At 30.4% G+C, this 21,834-nt stretch overlaps 1 protein-coding gene across 1 annotated transcript; it reads right to left on the reverse strand.

Annotated features, from left to right (window-relative positions):
- Window positions 1-10,681: 10,681 nt before the first annotated feature.
- LOC129956777 (uncharacterized) lies at window positions 10,682-14,915 on the reverse strand. The gene is made up of 2 exons (XM_056068720.1): window positions 12,327-14,915; window positions 10,682-10,735 (listed from the first exon to the last, which is right to left on the reverse strand). The coding sequence occupies exons 1-2, from the start codon at window positions 14,913-14,915 to the stop codon at window positions 10,682-10,684; spliced, it is 2,643 nt and encodes an 880-aa protein (XP_055924695.1).
- Between the last annotated feature and the right edge of the window lie 6,919 nt (window positions 14,916-21,834).

Raw genomic sequence — 21,834 nt, forward strand, 5'->3', positions numbered from 1 at the left:
TTAGGCCATTATATTTGAGTTTGACATCTTCTGAATGTATTTTATTAATTTAATACAACATTATACTTCTGGTCTGAAACGCGCCGACGAATGTGCTCATTGCACGAATAAATGATTACAGCTGACGCGAGCAGTGATTTATTCTGTAGCATATTTGAACGGACATTTATTCAGAGATCGTGGCGGAATCTGATCACGTTCAAATACTTGATTTCCGCTTTGAAACAACATCCGGAGCTTATTATATTACCTGGTCTGGCATCGCTCCAAAGAGGAGAATATTCCGAACGAAATTATAGCATACCATGCTAGAAATTATAGCATACCATGCTAGAAATTATAGCATATCATCCTGCCCAATGTCAGTTTAACATGAACTCAATTCGAAGATATTGTTTCACGATAGGTTCTATTTAATTCTTATTAAGTCAATCACAATATTGCTTTTACTTATCCCAGCAAACAAAAAAATCAATACAGTTTTAAATATGGATATTAATTCTGTTATTATTAATATTGAATTTTTTCTTCTTATTTTTGTAATTTACTTAGTGATAATTAAGAAAAAAGAAAAGAAGAAGAGATTATTAAGCAAAATTTTGTTTAAAAAGGCATACCTATATGATAAAAATGCTTTTGTGACAACAAATATCAATAAATTATTAGATTAAAACGGATTTTTTTTTGTCTTTTTTTATATACTCTTTGAATCAGGTGAGGCTTTTTATTACCAAAACCAAACGAATAATAATAATAACAATATTAAAGACGTTATAAAACACATTTCGCAAACAAATTATGTAGAAATTTGAAGACTGTTTAAATGCAGCTCAAATGGAATTTTTTTCAATTTAGTTTGTTTCAGGGAAATGTTATATTATTATGTAAATAATCTAATCAAGTGGATCAATTTGTTCCATTTCAAACAATTTTATCGATAATTTTGCTACCCTAATTCTATTTAGAGTAGTAAAATCTATTATATTTAGGTTTTCTATTACATTTATTTATCATTAAGTTTTTAAAGGTTTAATAATAACTATCCGCCGTTGGCGACCGACTGATTCATTGGGATTAGATTCTCTAAAACTATTACTTTTTCTTTTAAAAATCTAATTTGGTCTATTAATACCTTCTTCAGAAAAATATGTTTAAGGTGAAATTTGAATTTTAGAACCCAAGAAGAATTATAAAATCTGGACGTTCTATAACTTTTGAACCATATTCAGAGAACGGTAAAAAAGTTGTCTGCCTTTATCTAAACCACATAAGAAGTTGAAGGTCCTAAATAAATTGTATATGCAACATGCCTGTACAGACAATGCAAATATTTATAGAGTCGGTTTTATTGATATTCTCTGATCTGTCGAAATTTAGAATCTGACTGAAAACTCCGGTATTCCTGTTTTTTTCGGTCTGAAATTCCTTTTTGAAACAGTGAGTAAAGGTTTCTTTCATCAATTATCTTACAAAATAATGGTATGCGATGGAGAAGATGCGTTTCATACAGAATTTTGTTTATTGATATTAGTAACATTTTCAGCTTAGTATGATTTAATGAAGTCTGAAGAATAAATTTCTTACTACAGTGATTTGTAATAAAGAAGAAAATAATAATAACATAATAACGAACAGAATAAATGATATTGCACCGGAAAAGTAATGTGAAAAAAGTTTCTTTATGTTTAAAATAAAATTATGAATTTTCTCTTTCTTATCAAATTATTTTTCAACGTTTATTTGCAAATATTATTTTTATAAGCAAATATTATTTTTGCATAAGTGTTTTGCACACTTTCTTATTTTAAAATGTATTAATATTTTTCTCACTTAAAAAAATAATCGAAATAGAACTCTTTTAGTCCACATATATCTTTTGATCAAACCCGATATATGTTGTAATCAAAATCCCCTTCAAACATGATGTTTAATCACACTAAACAGTTTTATTCTTTGAAAAAAATAAGCGATGAACCTTATTTCGACTCTTGACTAATCGTTTCCATCTGTTTTTTTTCCGTTTCTAAGAAAAGAAGAAAATTCAAAATAATATGAGCTGTAATTCAATAAATTACTGAAAATAACAAATAGAAAAGGAAAGATAAAAACATGATAAAATGATTCGAAATGCCAAAGTGAATGAGCTGAACATTTGAACGGCCAGACCGTTCACGGGCTCCATCTTTATAGAGGGAAGACTATTCCACACGTCTTGAAATAATGAATTATTATCGTTTTCTCCATATTTGTGATCCGTGATATTGCGTTGAAAATAATCCTAAAAACATTGTCCTACAATAGCCAATAGAATCACGAGGATATTCAAAAAAAGTTTTTCTTGAATAATTATATTTAATGTTCTACAATTTATTTGTCCATGCTTTGGTTACCATCTGCTGAAAGTATAAGATCTGCAAATTAATAATTTGAAATTCGTTTGCCATTTTTCTCAATCAATCTGGTACCGTAAAATAAAAAAATAAAAATATTTACATTTTTATAGATTATTTAATATTATTTTTATTTCTACAAATACAAGTAAATAGTTTTTTAAAAGTATTATAACTAATATTTACATACATATTATTACACTTACCGATACCCAAAACCCAATTTGATCGAGTCGGGTCGGCATTGGTGTTCAGTTTCTATACATATTTTGATATAAAAACATCAAATCTCTTATTGTAAGTCTGCAGAAGTGTTTGAAATCAGGTGAAGACAGTCGCAATGGTTATAAATATCTATTAACCCTTAACTGGGGACGTGCGGTCTATGAGACCGCTAGCGATGGATTTTCGCCCACTCCTATTCTATTTTTCACTTAATTGAATGTATTGACCCTGTAGCTTCGTGTTTTGTGATCTTCAATACACGTGCACTTTTTCAACAGATTTCAGAGGATACTTTTTAAAATAATTCAGTTATTTCTTTCAGCGCGGTCTCTAAGACCGCACTCCTTGTTAGTGTCCCAGTGATAAACAAGGCTTAGCAGATGGCACTAAAACTTGGGACCCGAAATATCATCCAATTTACTGATCCTATTCTAAAGTAGTACTCCGGACACCTTTAAATGAAGCAGAAAGTAATAAGGATCATTGTACAGAAGAACTTTTCGATGAAAGCTCGCATTGATTCTGATATGTATGTTGATACATAATTAATTTTTCTAGTGATAATGTATTTGAAAAATTTATAAAATAAATTAATATACCAAGAGATATATATGTAGAATTTATAGGTTGATTTTTATACTAGTTCTTAAACTGCATGTTTAAAATGCCCTAGAAAACCGTGCTATGAAAATCACACAAACCGATAAAGAAAAGGACCAAATTTACCCAGTGTCAATTTTTTTTTATTTTTCATATAATTGTTGAATTTTACATTATATTGTCTTCTATATACCTTCATATACTGTAAAAATAAATATGAATTCAAAAGTAAAAAGTAATATGTTTTTATAAGAATATCATTTATTGTAACATGTAATTTGAGAAAAAAAAAATGTATTTTCCAACTCATTTACTTTTGTCAATAATAATTTATTTTGAAAAATTTCTGAAACGTATCTATATATCAAGAAAAATATCTACAAAATATAGTTGCAGTTTTTCGTACTAATACATTCATTAGAAAATTTAATTTGAGTGTAAATGAAATGCGGTGTCGTAAACCGCACCTCCCCAGTTAAGTCCTAAAATTTCACCTCCCCAGTTAAGGGGTAACACTATTAAGTTGGTATAGATGAATGCAACAAATTTTAAAAAAAATTATGCAATTCTTTATCTGCTTTATTTTATGATTTCGCCACATGTTTTATGATTTCGACTTGGATTTGTTTTCATTCTCCCGCTTCTTCTCATCATTTATTTCATTTCCCAGAACATTTTAGAATATCTCTCGATTAGACTAAACCCAAAGATATATATATATATATATATATATATATATATATATATATATATATATATATATATTTTAACATTTATCCCCATTATATATATATATATATTATTTTTAACATTTATCCCCATTTCCCCCAGCATTTCTCCTATTTTCCCTAAAAATTACCCTATTTTTCCCAAAAACCTATTTACCTATTTTACCCTATTTTAGAGAAAAATTGTCCCTATTTTTCTCTGATATTTCTCTATGTTTCTTAGCATTTCTCTCCATTTCTCCTATTTTTTCCTAAAATTTACCCTATTTATATATATATATATATATATATATATATATATATATATATATATATATATATGACAGACAGATGGCGCTCACACGTCATACCGAGACAGTGTATGCAAATCAGGAAAACAGAACATAGTAACATTATAGTACATTTTATTTTAAAGCAAAAGATGCTCAACATGACTGCCACCAAAAGATATTTAGCAAGGGAGGCTTGTAAGATGTCGGCATCGATAACACCAACGTCCAATTGAATGGCACCTTTCAGTTCTATCAAAGTGGCAGTAGAGCTCCGGTAGACACGAGACTTTAGGTATCCCCACAACCAAAAGTCCACTGGAGCAAACTCTGGCGATCGATGGCCATTCATTCTTACATACTCGGCTTATCACTCTGTCCTCAGTGAATGTGTCTAGGAGAAAGGTCTTAACGTAACTAGCAACGTGGAGCGGGGCACCGTCCTGCATGAAGGTGACGGAAGATAATGCACGTCTTTGCTGCAAATCAGGCATAATGTGGTCTCGTAAAAGCTTAAGATAGCGTTCTGCAGTGACGGAACATGTTTTCCAACAGGATACAGGACAACACTGTTCAAAAAAGAAAGGGTCTAGAATGAAGGATGCAGTCATACCTCACGAAACAGTCACATGCGGAGAATGTAATGGTTTGGTCGTGTACGCACGAGGGTTTGATGTCGCCCAGATACGATTGTTTTGCGTACTGACGTCACCATGCAATGAAAAGTGGGATTCATCTATCCACATGATGTTCAGTAACCATTCTGGGTCACGTTGTGCGAGCACCCATGTTGCAAAGGTTTGTCTTTTCTCGCAATCTGCTAGCAACAACTGGTGAAATGCCTCTATCTTGTATGGATGCAGTTTCAAAATTTCGTGTAGAATGCGTTGGATCGACCTTTCCGGAATTCCTGTTACTTTACCTGCTTCAAGTGCACTGCAACTTCCCGTTGAAGTCTCGGCTGCCACATTTCTCATGATCCTTTCGATAACATGGATGCGGGCAGCGTTGACGGATGGTCTGCCACTTTGTGGACGATCCTCAAATCTTCCCATTTCCTCAAAATGGTGAACTGAATTCAATATCTCATTCAATGAAATTGGGTTTTCTTCGCCTTAATTCCTTTCACCGTTCTTATAGAACAGTTTAACCGCTAATGCTCGATAGCAGACTACTGGCATTGAATGACAGACTCATTTCCAGCCTTGTGTTTTATAGTGTTTATAGCTATGCTGATTTGCATAAACCACCTCTGTATGACGTGTAAGAGCCATCTATTGGTTATTTTTAAATAAATTTTAATGGAAATAACAAAATCCAAAGGATCTCTGAACATTTTCCAGTAAACCGCATTCAAGCATAACTTTTTTTTTAAGGTTTTTTGAAGTTTGCACGAATTTATGCCGCACCTGGTATATATATATATATATATATATATGCCTAAACCTAAACATTATATTAGCTAGTCAAAATGCTTCGAACTATGAGCATAATTAAGTTAAAATTAACATTAAATCATTTTCTATGTATGAAGCACAGAAACCTTTCTTTTTACTTATTCTGGAATGACAATAATCAAATATAAACAAATTAATATGAGAACATTTGCGACTTCTGCATTTACGGCTTCTGAATTTACTTTTAATTCAATATTTATCTAATTAATGGACCTGAAAAATATTATCATAAATACTCTTCAGAGGACTCGTCATGTCACCAACTACTTTATTCTGTGAGAGAAAAGAAGATGATTTTTTTCTTTACTTTTATTAAATTGTCCGAGGTTAATGTATAATGTATTTTTATGTTATGATAAAATCCATACACATCCATTAAAACATTCAATTGCATATTTTTGCCAATGTCAGAAATATTTTTTTACAAAAATATTTCTTTGGGCATTAGCTCTGAAATAGGATTTTCAGTTCTGCCCTTCTTCATGTTATATAAAATTTAAATTTGTTCATCACAATAAATTATAGCAGAGTGATTCAATTAAATTCATATTTCTTAGTAGTGTCAAATGTAACGAAAATTTAAAAAAATATATTCAATATTGATTGTTTAGCAGTGATTCCTGAGGTAGATAATTATTCTTTTTTGAATACAATTAGGGATAACAATACCGGTATACCGGGATACCGAATACCGGTATTTCGAGCCATTTGTACAATTTTGTAATACCGGTATTCACAAGTTTAAATACCGGTATTTTCGGTATTTACTAGAAATTTTTAAAATTGTCTCCACTATATGTTCAGGGATCGCGAACATAGCACAATAGTATAAGTTTTTGTTTTTATGTCTCCCTAACGGGCGAAATTAATTAACTAATGAATGGCTTAATTAATTGCTTAAATCTAAAGTAGCGAAACATGGATTATCCCTGAAAGAAAATATTGTATCCATAACGACTGATGGGACAACAATTATGAAAAAAGTTGGAAAGTTGATTGGTGCAAATCAGCAGTTGTGCTATGCACATGTAATTCAATTAGGAGTAATAGATGTATTATATCAAAAAAATAAAGAACAGTAGAATCCAAATACTGTGGATATAGAAACTTCGGATTCCAACTTTCAAAAAGTTGAGAGTGATAGTGACAATGAAAATAATGCCAATGTAATTGTTGAAGAAGTTACCGAAGTAGAAAATGTCTTATGGTATTTATATAATTATAACGATTTTAAAAATGAAAAAGAAGAAAAGAAAATAACCAATTCAAATCTGATTAAGTTTAGCGTAAATTTTCTTAAAATTTTTTACCCACAAACGTATCCACATTCAGAAGAATTCGGTTCTATTATCGAAGATTATGATGTCACTACTGTCGATAGTGAAAAGGAATTATCTCTTGAACAAAAATTAGAATTACGATAAATAAAAAAAAATCAACGAACCAAAATACAATACAGAAATCAGCTATATCCAAAGCCATCCAACGAGAAATCGATTTGCTTGAAGATGAGGGATTTAGAGGTAAATACTTGAAAAAGTATATCGCACATTGTACCACTCAGTACCACCAACTAGCGAAGATGCCGAATGAGCGTTTCCGACAGCTGGTCATTTTTACACAAAATTACTTTTCTGGCTTAATGACAGTTCAATTGATGCATTATGTTTTTTAAGATCACATTTCAAAAATTTGTAATAGTACCACAGACTGAATAATGATATTTACACTTTTTTTGTGATTTAAAGAAATAAGATGTTTCTTTACTTTTTTTTGATTATATACTGTTATAATTTATAAGTTACAATTTATTTTTGTGATATTTACACTCTCTAACAAAACTGGCAAATAAAACAAAGAGACACCTGTGTTTTCTTTCTTTTTCTAAAATTTCTAATACCGGTATTAAAACCGGTATCCCGGTATTAAGATTTAAAAAATACCGAATACCGGTATTGAAATTTTGGTCCGGTATTGCAATCCCTAAATACAATAAAGAATTCCTTAAATTGAAATTTTAATAACTTCCCCTTAAATTGAAATTTTAAATACTTCAAAGGTATTAAAAAAATAACAAAAAAATAGCTTTCCTTTCTTAAAATAAATTAATATTTACAATACACTCTTTTTGCTAAATTATTAGAAAAACTTAGGTTTCTGGGCAATAATTACACAGTTGCTTCCATAATGAAAATAATTATTAGAATAAAAGCATTTATCTGAACACTTCGATTTCGAGTAAATTTTTATTTTCTATTTAATATATCAGAAACAGAATAAAGTCGATAACAGAAAAGCGCGTTTGGAATGGATGTGTTTTTTATTACTCTGCTGTGGAAAGTGTTTCCAATCAGAAGTGAAGTTGTCCTGCTTCTAAGTTCACAAATTTCAGCTAAGCAATAAAAAATTCGCTGAGAGTAGCACTAATGGGCCATAAAATGCACCTCCCAGTAAAAAGAGGACAACGAAAATTAAGAGCTAGGGACGCTAGAAATTGGAAAAGCGATACCGATACACTGATAGAAAATTATTTCTGATGTAGCGCAGATTAAATCGATTGTGATGAAACGACTTGGAATGATGGTTTTAAACACTTTTCTGATATGGATCCCGAATTTTAGCTTAATCGCTGCATCTGATCTGAGTGAAATGATATCGATATACTGTTTATCGGATGTATACCGATATCATTTCACTCGATAAAAATATCATCCTATACTGATATTTTTATATCAGTATAGGATGTTTTCATCGATTCCGAAATTCAAATGTTCAAATCATTGATATCGGATGATAGCTATTGAATTGTTTAAGCGACTCTGTTTGGGCCTGCTTTATTTTTTTCCTTCTAATCAATTATTCCGTATGCTTGATTGTTTATTGTACATTTCAATGAATATCAAGCTAATTTGAAATTCCAATGTTATATGAAGCTTATGCATAAAATAAAAATTGGACAATATGTCGGATATGGCGATACATCTTCTTTGGAATTGATACATTTTTCAAAAATTTGATATCTTATGTATATTTTATTATTTATTGCATCTTTTTTGCATTTTTTTTTATATTTTCTGAATGTATGCAGATTCCTTTTACCTGAAGAGATTCATTTCACCAAACGATTTCTTTTCATACACTAATCGATAGCATAAACATCTAATTCTTAAAACTTTCAGTGAATATTTTTTCATATATTTTTGTTGCAAATTTTATCTTACTCGGTAACATATAAAAACTTATTTTTTATTAAATTGTAAAATGTGTAACCATTAAAGCAGTAAGATTACCTTCATAAAGAAAACAATCTTTGTGAAAACAATTTGAACCATCAATGAGGTCTAGAATCCAGTTAAAATACACATTTTTTTAAAGATTATTTGAGTAATATATTAAAAAAAAATAGCAAAGCATTAAAAGGGTTCTATTAATATTAATCCCATTGATTTACAAAAATTATATATTTTGAAAAAATAGCAAGCCATTAAAAGGGTTCTATTAATATTAATCCCATTGATTTACAAAATTATATATTTTGAAAAAATAGCAAGGCATTAAAAGGGTTCTATTAATATTAATCCCATTGATTTACAAAAGTTATATATTTTGAAAAAATAGCAAGGCATTAAAAGGGTTCTATTAATATTAATCCCATTGATTTACGAAAATTATATATTTTGAAAAAATCGCAAAGCATTAAGAGGGTTCTATTAATATTAATCCCATTGATTTACAAAAATTATATATTTTGAAAAAAAAAACTATTATGGATAAGCTTATTAAATTTTATATTATTTTCAGTAATGATTACAAAAATGAAATTATTTCTATCATGTAAAAGTTTTTCTTTAAACAATTTTACTCATTAAATATATTTGAAATATAATATTCAAAATTAAAATATTTAGTTTCTTTAATTTTTATCTTATAACAACATTAAAACCTTAAATGCCTTTACTTATAATCTAACTCTATCATGATTTATATAATTAACATTTTGATGAAAGATATTACAAACCCTTAAAGTAGTACTTTTATTTATTATTAGAATTTCTTTGGTAGAATATCATCTTTTCTATATCCATCTTGTTATTTTGTAGAATATTAGAAGCACATCTTCAGTTTCCAAAAAAATTGAATTCTGATGGTAATTGAAAACTTGAAAGCATTCATTTTCAATATCTCTCTCCTTTTCATCGCATCTTTGGCTAACATTTCGTGTTCCATCTGTTTTCTGATAAAAGGTCCCTTTTAATACCTCTTCTTTCAGATTTTTGGATAAACCTGCATTTGTTCGAAAAAATACCTGGGGCATTGTCCTTCTTTTGTCAAAGTCTTAATAAATCGTTTTGAACTGCGTAATTTTAATAAAAGGAGTTAATAGAGAAATGGCCAATGGCAGGCCTTAATATTCTGATGTTTTTTTGTTTTTTTTAATATCATTGTTATTAGTCAAAGATGTTTTTAGCGGTATAGGACAGAACCTGAGACCTTTAGGTTAGCAGTCCAGTAACTAACCGATTTTGCCAAAACAGCTGTCCGGGCAGAAGCGCTGTTACTGGTTTATATGCGATTCACCACATGTTTGATAAAGAATTTCATATAATCATTCTGTTGAAAATACTCAGACGCATATAAATCTCTACGCATAATATCATTAAATCACTACAAATAGGATCATTTATGTCCAGGTTATGTTCCAAAATCAGCTTTAAATTAAAGGAAATAGTTTAAAAAATAGCAAAGTATATAATGTTTTATAATTTTAAGTGACGTAAATGTTTTAAAAACTATTTAAATAAATAAGAGTTTTAAATATACATTTTTAATGGGTATTTTCTACATATGCTGGAAAATAGTGAGAAATAAACTGAAAGAAGCAAAATAAATAAATGAAATAATAAACCTGGTGAAATAACAGATCTAGAAAACTCGCAAAAAATATAATGGAAAATCGTGGTTCAGATTTAAAATGCGTTTATACTTTATCTTCATTAAAGGGAATTTATATCTTAAGAGCTAACATCAGTCGCACCTGAAACAAAACTTCCAACATAAACACATTCCTATTAGAGACAATATGAATTTTTAATCAATTTTAAGCCCACCTCTAAGATGCAAAAAAGAAAAAAGGACATATTTTAGTATAATTCTCTTAATGCTTCGAAACTTTTTTTTATATTAATTGAGAAGTATTCTAATGTAAGAACTTAAAAGCAACTTTTTTTTTCGAATTGAAAGGGATGGAAAAAAAGATTTTACCTATTCCTATTTACAGAATGTATGTTGAACACACAGCTTAACATAAATAAATTGCAAGAAAAAAATATTTTGTAAAATCAAGAATTATCGAAACTTTTGTAAAAAAACAAGAATTATTGATTTTGAAAATAAAATTACATTTACCATGTTGGTCAGGCTATTTCAAATGAAAGTGGAAAATCCTTAATTTCATAAAAAGGTAATGCCATAAATTGAAATACTTTAATGATGTGAAAGTCTTTAGAGAGCATACTGGAAAAATCGAATAATTTGTTTTTTGACAACGGTTTATAATTGTAGTAAAAAACTTCTTAAAATTTCAAAACCAAATATCTTAATTCAACAAAACTTGCATTCAATCAAGAAAATGAAGATAGCGAAAAAGTATTTTTGATTTAAAGAGGTTAAAAAACTTTCACCTTTTAAAACCAAATACATAAATAAAAAAAAACATTTAAGTGACACTAAAAAGGCTGAAATATTTTATATCAATCAATACTAATTCAAAAATATTTTTTCTTCTAAAAATAAAATTTAAAAAATTTATATATATATATATATATATATATATATATATATATATATATATATATATATATATATATATATATATATATATATATATATACTAGCTGACCCGGCAAACGTTGTTTTGCCATATAAATAATTTCCTAGTAATTTCTAGTGTAGACAAAAAATAGCTTACTTATTGTAAGTATGTATGTATGTTAGAATGTGTATATTGTATGTATGTAAGAATGTGGTATATGCGTGAAATAAGCATGGAGCGCTGTGAACGATGAGGGAATATAAAAATAACAAAAGGCAAACATTATTTTTAAGTTATTATAATTTATTCCTTAAAATTATATATCATTAATTAAACAATTACGACAGTAACACTATTAAACAATATCAATCTCTTAATGCTATAGCGTGAACAATATTTTTTGTTAGTCCATCTTTAGCTAACACAAACAAACTGGATGGTTTACCCACTCGAGAGCATGCCACGTATAATTGTCCGTGTGAAAAACATGGTGTTCTCAAATCTAATCCACAAACAGACATCGTTTGACCTTGGGATTTGTTGATAGTCATTGCAAATGCCAATCTAATCGGAAACTGAATACGTTTGAATTGAATTGGCACATCTGTAGGTATAATAGGAATCCGTGGTATGAGTATATTTTCACCTCTGAACTTGCCATTTAAAATCCTGGCTTCGATCACGTTTTTCATTAATTTTTGAATGACTAATCGCGTACCGTTGCACAGCCGGGGCGGGTTCAAATTACGAAGCAAGATAATTGGAGATCCAACCTTTAATTGTAAATTATGCGGTGGCATGCCTGGCAAATCCAGTGAGTTCAAAAACTCAGTGGGAAAATTTACTGCTTCGCTGTCGTCGCAAACTGTATCAATAGATTTATATGATACCAAGTTCCCTGGCAACAACATTTGTATCTTCAGATTTAAATTGTCAACGTCTACATTTTTTGCCGCTAAAATCGCTCTTTCTGCAAGCCACTCATGATTTATGTACTGTGTGTGTACATGGGGAAATATTTGTTCAATGAGAGTATCTTGCGAATCAGCGATTGTGCAGAAATCGGTCGGTAATTTTACGTATCCAGTTTCATCTATAGCAACTTTTCCATCACCTATATCTAAGAGTTGTTTTGAAAATGTTTCAGCGGATGGATCTTGAAGCATTTGAACGCGCATATTTATTTTTAGCTGTAATTTTTCAACATTACGCCACAATGGAGATGATTTTAAGCAAGCGTTGATCTCATCAGCGTATGTTGAACGTGGAATGACTGGAAGTGTTTGTCTGAAATCACCCGAAAGGACCAACAGAGTTCCGCCAAATAGTTTGTCACTGTTTTTAATATCTTTCAATGTCCTGTTCAACGCCTCAAGTGAATGTTTGTGTGCCATAGTACATTCATCCCAAATAATAATTTTACACCGTTTCAGCACAGTGGCCATGGACGATTGTTTCTTAATGTTGCATACTGCGTCAGGGTTATTCTGAATATTTAGTGGCAGCTTAAATACTGAATGAGCTGTTCTACCTCCATCCAATAAAGTTGCTGCAATGCCCGATGATGCAACGGCCAATGCGATGCCATTATTTGATCGTATTTCAGCAAGAATTAGCGAAATAACGAATGTTTTGCCAGTTCCACCCGGTGCATCCAAAAAGATGAACCCACCTTGTCCAGCTGAAACTGCGAGCATAATGCGATCATAAATGGTTCTTTGTTCCTCATTCATTAGTGGGACATTGCGGGCAACAATCGCTGCCATTTCTACAGTACTGTACTGCAGTTCACGATTCATTTCAGTATTCATTAAATCAGATGCAGTTCGATTTGGCGAATTCATACCGAAATTACTAAGTGGTAAGTTGGCAATGACAATGCAAAGATCCTCAATAGCAATCAATGCTTCATTGTACATTTCGTCGCTGAATGTTATTGTTAGATCGTGGAACCGTATACGATGTTGATGCAATATATCATCAGTCATTGAATCTTTGTGATTTTCCCATAATATCTGTGCTCGGGCTGGGAAACATGTAGTCAACACTATAGCGAATAGTAGACGAATTTGTATTGCTGTACAGTTCAATGCAGCTTCAGCAAGCATGCATTCCCACTGGTTGTCGTCTTCCAGCAAGCCGAGTGCAAGGCATGCATCTTTATACGTTGGATATTGTTGCCCATTCACTTTACGTATATCTTGAAATGATAATGGGCCAGTAACATTAACCAACAACAGTCGAAGATAAAAGCACTCCGTGTGTCTTGGATTGACTGTAAATAATCGCCCCAAGGCGTTTGATTTAAATAAATTGAGACATGCAGCAACTGGTGAGCCTTGCTTGCGGGGCATCCATGTTTTTGTTTGAGTCCATGTGAAATAGCGTGGTACTTGTGAATAGAGTAATGTTCGTGCAAAGGCACCAAAATCATCCGCACGATTACACAATTCAAAAAATGCAGTGAGTGTAGTTTTAGGTGGATTTATTGCACGATCAATCGCTGTCTCGTTCGTGAAAAATACACGCTGACCGTTTTCAAGATGGATGGCTAACTGAACAACTGCTGGATCCCGTTCATGAATTGGAAAACCAAAGATACGCCAAGCAGCTTCATTGGAGCTGATGTACCGACCAATTTGGTAGAGCGTTATTTCATCGTTTTTATTCACTGGAGGAGCATTCACATTAGTATTTTCCACTCTAAACACAGCCATATCACTGCCTTTATGGACATACTTGCAAATGTATTTGATGCTCTTCACAGAACTGCAGAACTCAACATTAATATGAGCATTATATGTCTTGCTCAGCAGAGGCGAATATGGCACCACCCAACCGTTGTCAATATCAATGTCTGTGTTGATGATATTTTTAATAAATGACTGTCCGCCATTTTCAGGATTTCTTCGACGATATATTGGGTATCCGTCGACATTTGTGACCGTATCATTGGTAAAATCTTTAGGGAAATTTTTAGTACATTTTCCATCAGCCATGCAAGGCGATGAACTATTAAGAGTACCACATGGACCATGAATCATGTTTGTTGTAACAATATCAAACAGCAGTTGGTCAGTGGATAGATCTGGAATTTCCGCAGAAATGATACTATCGATTTCTTCAGGACGGATTTTGTCGATGAACCAAACCAAAATGTGTGCATGAGGTAATCCTCGCTTTTGCCACTCAACCGAATACATCCAGCAACGTGTGGAACCAAATACATGTGATTTAGTAATGAAACTTATTAAAGACTTAAACTTTTGTCTGAACACACGTGCTGTAATGTCATGGCGATGTATTGCATTTTGGCCAGGCAGTAGCAAAGATGTAATCTCTGGCCATTTTGGATTACATGTGAACGTGATAAATAAACATGGTCGTCCATATTCGCGCACGAAAGTCAGAGCATCCTGTATATATTCTTGCATATGACGTGGAAAGCCTACGTACGATGATGGTAAAATGACATGGTTACCAATTTCGGCGACGTCGGCTTTGTTGTTGATAGCGTCTCGCAAATGAATGTACTCTTCCGCGCGCAGCTTTTGTTGATTATATCGTAAGTATCGTAGTCGTTCGCTCTCAATCTTCGCGTACATGTCGACCATGAATTGTTGACAAAGCTCACGACATCGTAAAATGACGTTGTCCAGGCCACGTCTAATCATTAATCGGTACGCATAATAATCCTTTGAGCTAACGTTCTTGTTTGTTTCAGCTCCTGTAATATTTGTTCATAAAAATTAATTTAAATTTATTACGTTCAATAATTTAATTGTTTTGTTAAATGATTAATGATCAAATTAATAATCAATGAAGTACCTGATACGGGATCTCGTTGTTTTATGTTTATGCAATATCCGTCTTGTCCCTTCCAGAATATTAGCGGATATTGGAGAGCGTCATATGAACGATGTGTGTCAGCAATGAACTGAAGATTATTATTTCTTCTACGAATCAGAATTTCTCGTGCAGCTGTACAATCGCCGACTATGATTCCAGCAACATCATCAACAGCGGGTGCATTGAATCTACGAATATGCTCTCCAGCTGGTGTTTTATCAGGATTAATGACGATAGCGTGATTATCGCTTTGTAATTGGTGCATATGTGATTTGAATATTTTCAACAACTCGTTGTGCTCGTTCAAAAGAGCATCTAGCTCGCTGACGATGCGCCTGGCATAAAGTGAATCAAGGTTATTATAATCACAACGTGCATTCACGCGATTGGCAAGTGCGCTTCCGGAATCCTCGCCGCCCATAAAGTAGATTTGTAAGAATTTATGTGGTTCGTTTGGCATTGGCAGCAGTGAGCCCATTTTATGATAAACTTGGCCTCTGATTTTGAATGTAGAATTGAATTGTTGACCATTTGCATTAGTATTTCGAACTATTTCTGTTGCTCCGAACGATGTCATTTGAAAGCATGAATTGAATCTTCGAATTGACTTCAGGAACACGTTAGAATCTGGATCCGTGCCGATAAGTAAGCCGTTCAATGGTTCAGGTGGTGTTTCAATTTCAGGTAGTTGCACTTTTCCTGACGCGCAACACATCCCAGCTGGCTCATTTTTGAATTTCAGAGCATGACAATGCGGACATTCCTTGTCCATAGCACCAATTACCACTTTTGAATGAGCATAATATTCAATATCGGGCTCATACTGGAATGCTAGACGCAGGAATGAATCAGATATAAATGCTCAATGTACCTGTTGTCGTTGTTGGTCATTTGTTCTTCGTCTATTGACTGTGAAACGGCGTGATTGTCGTTGTTCTAATCTTCTGACTTCATTGCGTTCAGCTCGTGTATCTTCTGACTCTTCTTGATGCAATTGCGCCATTCTGACACGTGCATCAGTATTTTGTTGCTGGATTTGTTCTTCTGTTCTTTCGGATCTGCTATTTCGCAAGTTTCGAGCTTTACTTGTACTGCGGCTCAAATCAGCCCCTTTGCGTTTTCTTGGCATTGCTCACTGTAAAAATTGAAACTATGAAAATCTTAATTGTTCAATTACATTTTTTTAATAAAATTAAATTAAAATTACATTTTTATAAGATCAACAACATTTTCGATATAAATAAAAAAAAGTATACTTACAACACAAAATCCGTTGTTTTTGGAAGCTCGTGTCACGTGACCGGAGAGGAAAAATGATTAAATTACTAAAATGGCTATTAAAAAATAAGGGTTGATCGTAGAAGGGGGAAAATTGAGGATTGTATGTATTTTTGTATGTTGTATCATAAAAAAATAGAAATTAAAAATTTTGTTTAAAAAATAAAATAAAAAATTTAGGGGTGGACTACCCCTAACATTTAGGGGGATGAAAAATAGATGTTGGCCGATTCTCATAGATACCGGATAAGCACAAAAAATTTCATCAAAATCGGTCAAGCCGTTTCGGAGGAGTATGGCAACGAAAACTGTGACACGAGAATTTTATATATTAGATATATATATATATATATATATATATATATATATATATATATATATATATATATATATATATATATATATATATATATATATTTAGCACTAAAAACGAAGTAAATGAATGGTTCAAATTTCAGTGTACAAATTATTGGAGAGAAAAAAAGAAATATAAAAACTAGCCAGTATTGCACAGAATTTGAAATCGAAATGCCAACAAGATGAAATAGAGATTGCTGTTTCCTATTACTGTTGTTGTATACTTAGTGCCAATTATTTAAAATACTTTATATACGTGGAATCATTTGACACTTTAAAATTCCGAGATAGCAGACAAGGTGTCCTCTTTGCGAAATTATTAACCGTTCCTAGAAATATTTGAAAAATAATGGACATGTGCAGAAATGGTTTGAGAGTCAGTAAGCTGACAACTGCAGCTAAATATGCATGGCTGTGAATGAAACCTTTTTTTAATAATTATTATCGTTCTAAAAGGATGTGTAATTTAAATGTTCAAAATAATGCCAAAAAGAGAAATGTTTTGTTCTTCATTTGTATTTTCGAATGCTGAATACTAAGGAATAATTAGAATGAAATTTCCAACTTCAAAGAGGATTGAACAATATTTTTTTGATATAATATTTTCAAAATAAAAAGAGAATACAATATTTAAAAACAGAAATTAAATAAATCTGTTTTTTAGAATTTCTGTCGTTCTTCCTATTTATATATAAATTTCGTAAAAATAATTTTTTAGTACTTTCATTAGTTTAATATTATGTAGGAATTTTCTATTTTTATTCTTCCTTTTATTTTATTTATATTCATTTTCAATTCATATCAGTATTCATTAATATATATTTTATGGAATCCTTTGAAAAAATTTGATTTTATGATTTTTTTGAAATTATTACTAGAATATATAAAATTTTACTTATAATTATGCTACAATTATATTGAAAAATTATTTTGTAATTAATTATAGATAAAATTGAACTCGATTATCAGACAACTGCTTCCATATGGAATCAAAATTTAACTAAATTCATTTCTTGAATATAATTACATACTGAAAAATTTAGAATAGATTATCGTTATCAAGATTGCACGGATACAAACCTAAATGTGGAAATCTACCACATTAAAAAAAGACTTATAAATAAGAAAATATATTTTTATAAAAAAATACATATTTTAAGCTAAAAAAATATCTAAAATATTAGCTTTTTTTAATCATTAAAAAATCCTTTAATTAAAATTTTGTTTACATATTTGAAAACATTTAGGTTTGCATTATCATTTCGGGTTTTTAAAAAATTATCGCTTCATAGTTTCTAAATAATACCATCTTGTTAAAATTATCATGTTCTTACTTAAAATATCTCTTTGCTATCCAATACATTTCAATAGCAGAAGAAAATTAAAAATAAAATCAAACTGCTCGTTTGCGGAGTCTACAGGCCAATTGAATCAGTAAAAGGATCTTATTATTTGTTTTAAATACAATATAGATAATTTTTTTAAGAAATATGGTGACAAATATAAAAAAGGTGATCGGAAAAATACTTTCAAGCACTTTAAATAAATTACCAACGTTATTCAAAAAAATTATTTATTGGATATTTGAATAATTGGATATTGAATTCTTATTATGAGTTATATCTAATAAGAAAGTTAAAAAAAATTAGAAATGAATGAAGCTTCAATATTATCACATCTAATTAAACATGTAGTTCATATTATTATAATTTTCATCATATTAATATTAGTAAGTTTTAAAAAATGTTTAATAAACAGAGATTTGTCAGATGATATAAAAATGCGTTTATTTTAAGATTCAAAATTGCAACACAAACATCAATGCTTCTTTTGAATATATTAAAAACAATTTCTACTAAATTATCTAATGAATATTCAGCCCGATTTTTAAAAGCATTCTTAAAGAACATACTATGCTAAATTATATTATCTCCATTCGGATTATACTAAGTCTTAAAATTAAAAAAAAAAAAGTTTCCTGTTTATGTATATTAGTGTAGGAAATGGGAAACTTATTCAACAAAATTCATGCACTTCCCCCGAAACTTGACTTGGCATGAATAATATTTGCATAATCGCCAAAGAAAGACAAAATAAAGTTATTTTTTTAACCGGATCTCAGCTGCTTCAGTTTTTTGCTTTATTGCTGATAAAATTCTAAATATAAAAACTAGATCATATTGAAGTTTAAAAGTTGGCTTTTCCTTCATATTTCTTTAAAGAAGAATTCGAACTTCAACTCCCAGCTTAATTGTGCGATATCATATAAAATTTTAAGATTTAGTAAAATTTATTTCGCCATCCTTTGTTTAATCATGTTTATAAATTCATAGAATCATATCGAAATAATTCAAAGTGCGAGACATTTCTATTAAATCTATACTTATAATAAAGCTCAATGTGTGTGTGTGTGTGTGTGTGTGTTGGCGCTCTACAGGCCAGGTCATTTGACATACAGCTATCAAATTTGGTACATGTATACCTTAGAGGTCGGGAATGTGCACCTGGGGTCCCTTTTTTTTGAAATTTTAATTATTAATTAAAAACTAACTTTCCCGCCAAAAAAATCTTCCATTTTCCCCACCGCCAACTTTTCCGCCAAAAAAATCTTCCATTTTCGCCACCGCCAAATCTGCCATTGTTCCGGGTTTTTTTTCTCCCAACAGTAATGAGGCTAGGGTTAGTATTTTTCGGCGGATTATTTCAAACGATTCTGTTTATTTTCTTAATGTTTGATGCATTTAAAATTAAACATTGTTAATGAATCGATCGTTCAGATTCATTCTGAAGTACTTTTGAATGAAAATAAAACAGAATAAAGGAAATTAAAAATTTCTAATCCGCATAGCGTTACCCCAACTGGCGTAGAAAAAAAATCACGTATTTGCGTTACGTAACTGGCGTTGAAAATTCACGCATGCGCTTTGTGTTCTGAATTCCGCATTGTGTTGACGAATTACTATCAACGGATGCGGACTGGATTTAAATTTTTTTTAGGTTCGTTGCATGTTTTTGTAATTAAAATGTATTTATGTTAGTTATATATTTTTTGTATATGCTTATAGTTTTAAGTGCATCGTTTTTTAAGTAGTTTTTTTAAAACCTATTTTAAACCGTCTATTTTAAACGATTCGTTTCATTTTCTTAGTGTTTGATGCATTTAAAAGTAAACATTGTTAATGAATCAATCTGCTCATGATGAATCTAAGAAAATTTTGTTGACAAATTCTTGAGATAATACGTAAATTGAAAAAGATATTCTTTAGTGCCCATAAAGTTTAAACGCTGAGTGACTCTATTTTCAGTAATCAGATTATAAAAAAATGCTTTGTTACAGTAAAAAATATTATTATATTAATTGCAGATTAACTCTTTCCACTTTAATTTAAAACATAAATTCTACGGGTGCTAACAGAAAATTAGAGAGATACATATTACGTTATGACTGAAGTTCTTTATAATATTATGAGTGAATTATATGACTATCAAAATTTGAAGTTTTAATATATTTTGATGAAGAATCTATTAAAGTTGGAATTGCGTAAAACATTTAATTATTAAAATTTAAACGGACATTAAGATTGGCGAACCGGCTTGTCGCCAAATTCTTGAGATATTACATAAATTAAGAAAGATATTTTTTAGTTCCCATAAGGTTTAAATGCTCAGTGACTCTGTTTTCGTTAATCATGTTATTAAAAAAATTAACATTTACTGACGAACACGAACACACTGATATTCACCGTTACTCTGATTAGATGTTATAAAATCTGAATAGATAAACATAAACGTGTAAACAGCTGTGCGCCGGTTTCTATGGCAACACAGCTGGAAAGGGAAAAGAAGTTTCCGAAGAAAATTCACGCATGCGCATTGTTCTGATTGTTGTCATGACAACCACTTTCAACAGATGATTTAAATTATTTTTAGGTTAGTTGCATGCTTTTGTAAGTAAATTGTATTTATGTTAGTTATATATTTTTTGTATATGCTTATAGTTTTAAGTACATCGTTTTTTAAGTAGTTTTTTTAAAACCTGTTTTCAATGATTTAAATTATTTTTTTATGTTAGTTGCATGCTTTTGTAATTAAATTGTATTTATGTTAGTTATATATTTTTTTGTATATGCTTATAGTTTTAAGTACATCATTTTTTAAGTAGTTTTTTTAAACCTGTTTTAGACCGATTATTTTAAACGATTCATTTTATTTTCTTAGTGTTTAATGCATTTAAAATGAAACATTGTTCATTAATCGATCTGTTCATGATGAATCTGAGAAAATTTTGTTGACAAATTCTTGAGATATTACATAAATTAAGAAAGATATTCTTTAGTGCCCATAAAGTTTAAACGCTCAGTGACTCTATTATCAGTAATCATATTATTAAAAAAAATGTTTTGTTTCAGTAAAAAATATTATTATATTAATTGTAGATGAATCATTTACACTTTAATTTAAAGCATAAATTCTACGAGGGGTAACAGAAAATTAGAGAGATACATATCACGTTATGACTGAAGGCCTTTATAATATTATGAGTGAATTATATGACTATCAAAATTTGAAGTTTTAAAATATTTTGCTGAAGAATCGATTAAAGTTGGAATTGCATAAAATATTTAATTATTAAAATGTTAACGAACATTAAGATTGGCGAACCGGCTGGTCGCCAAAGGCGGCTAGTTTAAAATAAAAATACACAGACGATATTTAAAAAGAAAAATATTTTGTAATGAAGATTTACTATTTTTTGGAAGAGTTAGAAATCCGATTTCACAATTAAGAAACTATTGGGTAGATCAAAAACAAATTAATGATAAATGTCTCTTGAATCAACAGCTGTATAATAAAATGAGAAATGTATGT

The sequence above is a fragment of the Argiope bruennichi genome, chromosome 11 (assembly GCF_947563725.1).
Source record: "Argiope bruennichi chromosome 11, qqArgBrue1.1, whole genome shotgun sequence".
NCBI classification, from domain to species: Eukaryota; Metazoa; Arthropoda; class Arachnida; order Araneae; family Araneidae; genus Argiope; species Argiope bruennichi.